This window comes from Mobula birostris, chromosome 31 (genome assembly GCF_030028105.1).
Source record: "Mobula birostris isolate sMobBir1 chromosome 31, sMobBir1.hap1, whole genome shotgun sequence".
Lineage (NCBI taxonomy): Eukaryota > Metazoa > Chordata > Chondrichthyes > Myliobatiformes > Myliobatidae > Mobula > Mobula birostris.
In genome coordinates this window covers 37,065,922-37,077,269 of record NC_092400.1, presented here as the reverse complement: position 1 = coordinate 37,077,269, position 11,348 = coordinate 37,065,922, and the positions used below count along the sequence as shown (strand labels likewise).

Sequence of the window (11,348 nt, the reverse complement as noted above, 5' to 3'; positions counted from 1 at the left end):
AAAAAGAATTCAAATACTAAGGGCAGGAGTAAAACCAGACCCCCCCCCCCCCAATCCACATACTGTAACTATTATAGAAAACGGCACAATATTCATTTGATGGACAATCTTTTCTGAGCACTTCTTTAAGCTGGTTAAACTCAATGCAGAAATATTGCATCCTCAAAGAGGTGAAATGTTGCCCTCTAGGGAATATTTAACTAGAACATTTAACTATTGCAGACAGCGTGTAGGTGGTAGTCCTGAACAACCATTTTATTGAAAGGGGAACATTAATAGAAGGAAATAAATGGGATTGTTTACTTCTGAATCTTTCATATAAATGCAGATAGTGACTTTAAAATGGAGATCAACTTTTCATAGGCATTCCCTGAAGGTCAGCCTTTAGACACCATGGGTAACTGTCAATCAGAAATGAGCTAAAACAGATGCAATTTAATCTACAACAGTACATACAAAATGCAGGAGGAAATCAGGCAGCAGCTATGGAGTGGAATAAACAGCCGATGTTTCGGGCTGAGAACCTTCTTCAAGACTGGAGTGCAAGGGGGCAGAAGGCAGGAGAAGGGGCAGGAGTACAAGCTGGGAGGTGTAGTGTGTGTGAATGGAGCTGTTTGTTGTAAGAGTTAATATTGGGGACAGAGCGCCTGCTTTCGATTTGACTGTCATTTTTCATTAATTCTGTGTGAGGCTATCTTCATGTGTCTCGGATTTGAGGCCCATGTGCCTGGAAAAGTAATCAATGTTTCTATATTCTCCCTCGATATTAAAGATCATTCCGCCCATTGAGTGTTTGCTGGCCCATCCCATTCCCCCTCTAAATTTCCCTGCAATCTCTCTTGCGCACAATCCTGTCAATTCTGCATCCCACCTACACTTCATCATTATGCATTGTGTTGTATGACATGGGTGATCATGATTGCTGCCTGTGGGGAAGAACTATTCACCCTGTTGTTGTTATTCTTTTCTCTATCCATGACGATGATTGTTCTTGGTAAATTTTTCTACAGAAGTCGTTTACCATCGCCTTCTTCTGGGCAATGTCCTTACAAGGTGAGTGACCCCAGCCATTATCAATACTCTTCAGAGATTGTCTGCCTGGTGTCAGTGTTGCATAACCAGGACTTGTGATGTGCACCAACTGTTCATACGACCATCCACCACCTGCACCCACGGCTTCATGTGACCCCGATCGGGGAGCTAAGCAGGTGCTATACTTTGCTCAAGGTGATCTGCAGGCTAGCAGAGGCAAGGAGCACCTTACACCTCCTGGTAGAGAGGTATCTGCACCCTGCCACACCAGGCCCAAAAAGCCAACCAACCTGCATTCTTTTGGGATGTAGAAACCAAAGCACCCAAAGATACCCACTGATTATAAGGAGAACGTGCAGAGACAGCATCAGAATTCAGGACTGAAGCAGTATCACCCCCTTCAAAAGAAGAAATGCGTGGTGTTGTAGCCTGGATATGTAGAACCCATGGTCTATGTGTTCCTTATGGAACAGCTTACCAGGAGGACTCATGTTCACTATGGACAGTGTCTGACACATGGCACTGTCTTATTGTATCCACATATAGAAAACTTTCACTGTAGAACACGGAACAGTCCTGAGGGAGTGCACTGTTTAACACTGTAATTATTTGAATTCTTTAAATAATTTTCAATCATATATAAAAATTTATCTTTCGTTTAGTTTGTACAAGATGTTTCAACAATAAAGATTATCTCAGATTAAATTACTGAAGAATATTTTGTGTTCAGTTTAGTTAGGATTACTGAAGAATATTTTGGGTTAGGGTTAGTTAGGATTACTGAAGAATATTTTGGGTTAGGTTTAATTAGGATTACTGAAGAATATCATTGGTTAGGTGACCACATGGGTTTCCACCAGAGCAGGTCTAGATGTGGATCAATGGTGACCCAAGCGCAGCACACGGACTTAGTGTCCAGTGAGACGAAGGAGAATTCCAGCCAGGAAGCACTCCACAGAGCTGAAGATCTCTCCGCAATTGAGTCGCCTCAGCACCAAACAACAGACCAAGTGAGTTCCTGTTCGGCTACCCCAATCCATTCATCAAGGAAAGACAGGATCAAATAGCCTAGATTGTCAGACAACGTCGCCTGGATGCAGTTCGATGATGATCTAGACAGCATCCTGGAAGTTGCCTTAGCAGGTCCAGTACACAGAAAGATCGACTCACTCACAGCCATAGCATACAATCTAGCTAAGGAACGATTTGGCCCAGTGAAGCGGAGAAGCCAGCCCAAGTTACCGCGGCAACCAAATAGGAGGGAAAGGGAGGTTCGACGCTTGAGAGGCAAATTAAAGACGTCCAACAAGAGGTTTAAAACCAGCTCACCGGCCGAAAAAGAAAGTATGAAGGACATAAACATTGTACTGTGGTCAACTGAAGACAGGAAAATAATTCTGGTTGAGCTGACTGTGCCGTGGGAGGAGGGATGGGAAGGGGCCCACCAGAGAAAGGCCTTGAAGTACCAGCCCTAAGTGCAGGAATGCAAAGACAAGGGATGGCAGGTATGGTTATTCCCCATGGAGATTGGCTGCAGAAGTTTCCCAGCCAAATCAACATGGTGGTTGTTGTCAGCTCTGGGCCTGGACGAAAGGAGCAAAAAACAAGCAGCTCGTAGGATGGGGGAAGAGGCAGAACGAGCTTCTTGTTGGATTTGGAGTAGGCGAGAAGAGGGAAGCTGGAAGCCAGGAGTGATTTGGCCCCCACTGCTGGCCCACCAACTGAAAGAGTGTAAACAACAGGAATTCTGCAGATGCTGGAAATTCAAGCAACACACATCAAAGTTGCTGGTGAACGCAGCAGGCCAGGCAGCATCTCTAGGAAGAGGTACAGTCGACGTTTCAGGTCGAGACCCTTCGTCAGGACTAACTGAAGGAAGAGATATGAAAGTGGGAGGGGGAGGGGGAGATCCAAAATGATAGGAGAAGACGGGGGGGGGGGGGAGCTGGAGCCAAGACCAGCCGACTCACAGGTGAAGTTGCAGTATATCACCCCAGCCATTCAAGGCCCCAGACAGTCCTTCCAGGTGAGGCGACACTTCACCTGTGAGTCGGCTGGTGTGATATACTGCATCCGGCGCTCCCGATTTGGCGTTCTATATATTGGTGAGACCCGACGCAGACTGGGAGACCGTTTTGCTGAACACCTACACTCTGTCCGCCAGAGAAAGCAGGATCTCCCAGTGGCCACACATTTTAATTCCACGTCCCATTCCCATTCTGATATGTCTATCCATGGCCTCCTCTACTGTAAAGATGAAGCCACACTCAGGTTGGAGGAACAACACCTTATATTCCGTCTGGGTAGTCTCCACCCTGATGGCATGAACATTGACTTCTCTAACTTCCGCTAATGCCCCACCTCCCCCTCGTACCCCATCCGTTATTTATTTTTACACACACATTCTTTCTCTCACTCTCCTTTTTCTCCCTCTGACCCTCTGACTATACCCCTTGCCCATCCTCTGGGTTCCCCCTGACCTGTCTTTCTCCCTGGGCCTCCTGTCCCATGATCCTCTCATATCCCTTTTGCCAATCACCTGTCCAGCTCTTGGCTCCATCCCTCCCCCTCCTGTCTTCTCCTATTATTTTGGATCTCCCCCTCCCCCTCCCACTTTCAAATCTCTTACTAACTCTTCCTTCAGTTAGTCCTGACGAAGGGTCTCGGACTGAAACGTCAACTGAAGAGTGTCGTGGTTAAGGGTTGAAACACTCTGTGAAGGTTGGGAACCGCCTAATGACATCTGCTCCTGGCTGAAGGCTACAGTTACCTTATAAGGCATCTGGAGAATGCACCCTAACAAGTAACAAGTTAAGATTACTGAAGAATATTATCGGTTAGGTTTAGATAGGATTACTGAAGAATATTGTGGGTTAGGTACAGTTAGGATTACTGAAGAATATTTTGGTTTGGGTTAGTTAGGATTACTGAAGAAGATTGCGGGTTAGGGTTTGGTTTACAAAAATATTCTTCTGTATTGACACTAAGGACTTGGACAGAACTTCCTGAGTAATTGAGGCAGATATACAGTAGGCATTGTCCCCAGTTTCAGCAGATCAGGACAGACCCCATCACACAGAGTGTCACTTGTATCATCCCCAGCAAGTCACCTTGCTGTTTTAGTTGTACTTATCAAGCCAATGAGACAGTCACTGGGAGGTCCCTCAGACTACAAGACCAATACATTCACCATTGACACAGAGGAGCAGATCATGGAATTGCAGGGTATCTAGTCTTTGTCCAAAGTGCCAGCATTATACCATCACTTTCGTGCAAGCTATTCCAAGATTTAAGGTATAGTCACAAGAGAGTCTGCAGATGCGGGAAGTCCACAGCAACAGACACAAAAGGCAGGAGGACCTCAGGAGGTCAGGCAGCATCTGTAGAAGGGAATAAACAGTCGATGTTTTGGGCAGAGATCCTTCACCAGAACTAGAAAGGAAGGGGGCAGAAGCCAGAATAAGGAGGCACGGGGAGGGGGAGGGAGAGAAGTACAAGCAGGTAGGTGACAGGTGACAACCCTCCCTCCCCCACCCATACACCTTCCCTCCTCACCTGGTGTCACCTATCACCTTGCAGCTTGTACACCTTCCCCTCCTCCTATCTTTTTATTCTGTTTTTTTCCCTTTCCTTTCTAGTCCAGAGGAAGGGTCGATGCCCAAAAAGTCAACTGTTTATTCCTCTCCATAGATGCTACCTGACCTGCTGAGTTCCTCTAGCATTTTGTGTGTGTCATTTAAAGGAGTAGATTCAACTCCACAGTAATATTTGAAATTTTGACAAATCTGTTTGCTTTAAGAGCAATGTTAAAATACAAAGCTTCTCGTTCTACAGTCTGGGCAGAAAACCCTTTGGCTATGTGCAGACAAATCTCCATTAGCAATAGAAAAATAAATCAAATGTTCTGCTTCCATTTTGACTACGCTGGCCGTCTGAGCTTGTCCCGTTTACCCGCATCTGGCCTAATTCCCTCATAACATTTTCTACCTGCTCAAGTATGTTTTAAACACTGTCATTGGCCCTACTTTTACAGTGTGCTCTGGCACTTCTTCCAGTCTAATCCATCACAGGAAAAGCCCTCCCTACATTGACATGGAGCACTGCCACAGGGAAGAAGTGTTTTAATCATCAAGGATCTCCATCATCCAGGCCAGGCTTCCTTCTTGCTATGCCTTTTGGGCAGGAGATACAGGAGCCTTAGGTCGCACAGCAGCAGGTTCAGGAACAGATATTACCATTCAACCTAAGCCAGCGTGGATGGTTTCATTCACCTCAACAGCGAACCAACTCCACAATCTATGGACTCACTTTCAAGAACTCAACATCTCATGTTCTCAGTATTAGTCATCTAATATTCTAATTATTTGCATGATTTGTCTTTTTTTAACACCTTGGTTGTTTGTCGTTTATAGTTTTGTATCTCTTTATTTTCTTGTGAATGCCTGCAAGAAAGTGAATCTCAAGGTAGACGTGGTGACAAAAAATACATCAACAATATATTTAATTTGAGCCAATCTCTCTGTGTAGACTGATCCCATCCACCAACCTCCCTGTGATAGGTTTGACCGGAGATTATTGTCTTACTTATTAACCTGCAGTCCTGGAAGTGGTCAGTGAGTTTCTCTTTACACACCCAGGGGATAGAAATGGTCAGTGGGTTTCTCTTTACACACCCAGGGGATAGACGTGGTCAGTGGGTTTACCTTTACGCACCCAGGGGATAGACGTGGTCAGTGGGTTTCTCTTTACGCACTCAGGGGATAGACGTGGTCAGTGGGTTTCTCTTTACGCACCCAGGGGATAGACGTGGTCAGTGGATTTACCTTTACGCACCCAGGGGATAGAAGTGGTCAGTGGGTTTACCTTTACGCACCCAGGGGATAGACATGGTCAGTTGATTTACCTTTACACACCCCCGCAGCACCCAGGTGATAGATTCCTGCTACCACATGCCAAATGGCTTTCTGTTCATCTGACGTGAAGCCCAGTGTTTCCATGGCTGTCAGGAGCTTGCTGAATGCCAAGGAGGCTCTCTGTTTCTCCTCCACCTGCAAAAGGGGAGACAAGCAATGTCACACACACAGAAAGGCAGAGAGAAGTCTTGAGTCATTGGTGATATACAGGGTGCTCCCTCCTTGATCACGTGAACCTGCAGTGAGGCAATGAAAGATCTTTCGGCCTCCGCGGTTTGGTGTGACCCCAGCCCAGAGTTCATTATGTTCGGTATCTGACCACAGTTCACACTGAGACAGCATAGGATTTTTTTTTAATGACACAAAGCTGCTATTTTTCAAATAGGCTGTCAAACACATCACAGCATAATCAAAGACCCACCCTCACCGGATATTCGCTTCTTTCCCCTCTCCCAGCATAATCAAAGGCACAACCGTCCCTGGATATTCCCTTCTCTCCCCTCTGCCAACATAATCAAAGACCCCCACCCTCCCTCCCTGGACATTCCCTCTTCTCCTGTCTCCCAGCAAGCAAGAGAAACAAAACACGGACCACCAGGGCAGCTTCTATCCCACTGTTTTCAGACACTTTGTATGGACTTTTGGCCTCACAATCTACCTCATTATGATCTTGCATTTTATCATTCACCAGCACTGTGCTTTTTTTGGTAGCTTTTACACTTTAGACTTCTGATCTGTATGAACAGTATGCAAGACAAGCCCGCACTGCGGAGGCCGGTGTCTGTCCATGTCTGCCTGTGCTGCCCATTCTCTGTAGCTGTTACAGTTGATTCTGCATCCTGTTATTAAAACATTACTGCTCTGTGCAGGCTTTTTGGCCCGCAATGTTGTGCTAACCTTTTAACCTACTCTAAGATCAATCTAACCCCTCTCTCCTACACAACCATTTTTCTATCATCCATTTGCCTACACAAAAGTATCTAAAATGTCCCTAATGTCTCCGACTCTACCACCATCCCTGGTAGGGCATTCCATGCACCCGCCACTTTGTAAAAATCCTACCTCTGACATTCCTCCTTTACCTTTCTCCAATCACCTGAAAATTATGCTCTCTGGTTTTAGCCATTGATTTAACTGGAGCAAAGTTTTACCTTGTTCTACCTCAGTGCATTGTGTTCTAATTTAATCTGAATGAAGAGGGTGTAAGACAATTTTTTCAGTGTACCTTGTTACCTATGACAATAATAAACCAATTCCAAATCCAATTCCATTTCTCCGTAAGCTCCCAGGTGCTATCATATCCAGTCCATTGAGAGGTGACCTGAATTCTGGAGCAGGGTTTCTCAACTGGGGTTCTACAGAACCCTAGGGTTCCATGAGAGACCGCTAGGGATTCCGCAAGAGATCGTGATAAACAAAAGCATAGTTGTTTTAACCTCACGCAACACGCGATTCTAGCACTCACAGTGGTGGGCAGTGACCGAGCAGCCCGTTAGTGATCTCATTCGAGGTGTCTCAGCCCAGTGTGGCAGTGTGCAGTTGGGCCCTGTTTATTTGGTGAGTCCATTCTCAGTTCCTGACACAAGATAGGGGTGGCTGTTGATCATTGGCAAGTGCTGTATTGCCTGGAGGGGAGGATGGTAGGATGATAATTGACGAGTGCTGTATTGCCTGGAGGGGAGAACAGTAGGCTAAATAATTGGTGAGTGCTGTATTTCCCAGAGAGAAGGTCAGTGATTACTCATTGACAATGTCATAATGCCACCACCACTAACGTGACCCTACCACCAAACACATCTTTATCTCTCTCCGTTTTCCACAGGGATCGCTCTCTCTATGATTCCCCTGTCCATTCATCCCTCCTCACCTATCTTCCACCAAGCATGTATCACTGCCTCTTCACCTCCATTCAGGGGCCTCAAACAGTCCTTCCAGGTGAGGCAACACTTCACCTGTGAATCTGCCGGGGTCGTCTACTGTATGTGGTGTTCCTGATGGTGAAACCCAATGTAAATTGAGAAACTGTTTTGTCGAGCAGCTTTGATCCATCCAAAAAAAGTGAAATTTCCTGGTAACCAACCATTTTAATTCCTATCCCCATTCCCATTCCGACACATCGGTCCATGGCTTCCGTTTCTGCAATGATAAGGCCGCTCTCAGAGTGTCGAAGCAACAGCTCATATTCCATCTAGGTAGCCTCTAACCTGATGGCATGAACATCAATTTCTCCTTCTGGTAATTTTTTCCCCTCCTCCTTCTTCTTTTTCTATTCCTCACTCTGACTAATTCTTCTCCTCCCTTGCCTATCACCTCTCCCTGTTTCCCCTCCCCCTTCCCTTTCTCCCCTGGTCCACTATCCTCTCCTATCAAATTCCGAGCTTCTTTCTTTAACCCCCTTCCCCACCTACCTGGCTTCACCTAGCACCTACTAGCTTGTTCTCCTTCCCATTCCCCTCACCTTCTTATTCTGACATCTTCCTCCTTCCTTTGGGTCTTGGCCCAAGACATTGATTGTTCATTCACTTCCAAAGATGCTGCCTGACCTATTGAGTTCCTCCAGTATTTTGTGTGTGTTGCAGTGTGAAAACTCTGATGCTCCGGTTGAGACTCTTAGATAGGCAAGTGGATGAAAGAAGAAATGGAGGGCTACGTGGGAGGGAAGGGTTAGATTGATGGGTTTACATGCATCATTTGATCAACTCCAGCATGAAAGGCTGGCCCAAAGGTCAGTGACAATCCCTGGTTGGTATCCTGGCTTCCATAGTCCACCCTGCCAGCAGTAGAATGGCCCTGCCTTGGGCACTATTGATCCTAAGATGGAGTGGCCTCAGCCCCACTTACATTTGTCAGTGCTGCAATCCCAAAAAGTTGGTTCTCCGCCAGGTGGTGCAAGTGCAGCTCCGTCCTGTGAGTAAGAATAGAAACAGTCTGGGTTACTGAGTTTGGAACATGTAGAGTCCCAGTAGATCTTCAAATCCCAGCCTGCAGGATATATCATGACTCTGTACTCAGTGTGTCTGCGAAATCCCCCAACATTTGCTGACATTTTGGTGAAGGGAGAGAGGAGGACAACAATCAATTAGATAAGTATGTGATGCATAGTACAGACATGATGGGCCAAAGAGCCTACTCACTGTTAAGATGAGCCTCTGAAACTTTGGTTAGGCTTCATTTAGAAGGTGTCAGTTCCAGTCACCACATTGTAGGTAGGATGTGGAGGCCTCAGAGAGAGTGCTAAAGAAGTTCACCAGGATGTTGCCTGGATTAGAGGGTATTCTAGTTCTCAGGAGAGGTTAGATAAGCCTGCTCTGCTTTCTCTGAAGTGTATAATGTGTGTATGTACTGTATGGATATCCATATGTGTGCATAGCCTACGTATGTATACATGTGCACACATGAAATGTGGCTATCTGTCTGCTACCTGGCTCTTATGTGCTTGCTTCGAGATGGAAATATAGACATAGAAAACCTGCAGCACAATACAGGCCCTTCAGCCCACAATGCTGTGCAGAACATGTACTTACTTTAGAAATTATCTAGAATTACACATAGTCCTCTATTTTTCTAAGTTCCATGCACCTATCCAGGAGAATCTTAAAAGATCCTTTCGTATCTGCTTCCACCACCATCGCCAGCAGCCCATTCCACGCACTCACTACTGAACAGGGTCCTATATAGCTGTGACATTACCTCTCAGCTCTTAAACTCAATCCCGCAGTTGATGAAGGCTAATGCACCGTATGCCTTCTTAACCACAGAGTCAACCTGCGCAGCAGCTTTGAGTGTCCTATGGACTCAAACCCCAAGATCCCTCTGATCCTCCACACTGCCAAGCATCTTACCATTAATACTATATTTTGACCTACCAAAATGAACCACTTCACACTTATCTGGGTTGAACTCCATCTGCCACTTCTCAGCCCAGTTCTGCATCCTATCAATATCCCGCTGTAACCTCTGACAGCCCTCCACACTATCCACAACGCCCCCAATCTTTGTGTCATCAGCAAATTTACTAACCCATCCCTCCACTTCCTCATCCAGGTCATTGATAAAAATCACAAAGAGAAGGGGTCCCAGAACAGATCCCTGAGGCACACCACTGGTCACCGACCTCCATGCAGAATATGACCTGTCTACAACCACTCTTTGCCTTCTGTGGGCAAGCCAGTTCTGGATCCACAAAGCAATGTCCCCTTGGATCCCATGCCTCCTTACTTTCTCAATAAGCCTTGCATGGGGTACCTTATCAAGCGCCTTGCTGAAATCCATATACACTATATCTCCTGCTCTACCTTCATCAATGTGTTTACTCACATCCTCAAAAAGTTCAATCAGGTTCGTAAGGCTAAGATGACTATTCCTAATTATATTATACCTCCAAATGTTCATAAATCCTGCCTCTCAGGATCTTCTCCATCAAACTACCAACTACTGCAGTAGGACTCCCTGGTCTATAATTTCCTGCGCTATCTCTACTCCCTTTCTTGAATAAGGGAACAACATCTGCAACTCTCCAATCCTCTGAAACTTCTCCCATCCCCATTGATGATGCAAAGATCATTGCCAGAGGCTCAGCAATCTTCTCCCTTGCCTCCCATAGTAGCCTGGGGTACATCTCGTCCAGTCCCAGTGACTTACCCAACTTGATACCTTCCAAAAGCTCCAGCACATCCTCTTTCTTAATGGCTATATGCTCAAGTTTTTCAGTCCACTGTAAGTCATCCCTACAATCTCCAAGATCCTTTTCCATAGTGAATACTGAAGCAAAGTACTCATTAAGTACCTCTGCTATCTCCTCCACTTCCATACACACATTTCCACTGTCACACTTGATTGGGTATATTCTCTCACGTCTTATCCACTTGCTCTTCACATACTTGTAGAATGCCTTAGGGGTTTCCTTAATCCTGCTCACCACGGCCTTCTCATGGCCCCTTCTAGCTCTCCTAATTTTATTCTGAATCTCCTTCCTGCTAGCCTTGTAATCTTCTAGATCTCTATCATTATATAGTTTTTTAAACCTTCCATGAGCTTTTCTTTTCTTCTTGACTAGATTTACAACAGCCTTTGTAAACCACGGTTCCTGTACCCTATCGTCCTTTCCCTGTCTCATTGGAGCATACCTATGCAGAATATCCCCTGAACATTTGCCACATTTCTTTCGTACATTTCTGTGAGAACATCTGTTTCCAATTTATGCTTCCAAGTTCTTGCTGGATAGCCTGATATTTTCCCTTACTCCAATTAAACATTTTCCTAACTTGTCTGTTCCTATACCTCTCCAATGCTATGTAAAAGGAGATAGAATTGGGATCACTATCTCCAAAATGCTCTCCCACTGAGAGATCTGACACCTGACCCGGTTCATTTTTCAATACCAGATCAAGTACTGCCTCTCCT

The 11,348-nt window shown here is 45.6% G+C and overlaps 1 protein-coding gene across 3 annotated transcripts in view; it reads right to left on the bottom strand.

The window, feature by feature from the left end:
- LOC140190674 (unconventional myosin-XVIIIb-like) overlaps positions 1–11,348 on the bottom strand; it is a 462,061-nt gene that overhangs the window by 267,281 nt on the left and 183,432 nt on the right. For all 3 annotated transcript variants that reach the window (XM_072247443.1, XM_072247444.1, XM_072247445.1), the window contains 2 exons: positions 8,787–8,850; positions 5,936–6,080 (listed from right to left, as the gene is read on the bottom strand). In XM_072247443.1, coding sequence (XP_072103544.1) covers positions 5,936–6,080; positions 8,787–8,850 — 209 coding nt within the window. The remainder of the gene's footprint in view (positions 1–5,935; positions 6,081–8,786; positions 8,851–11,348) is intronic.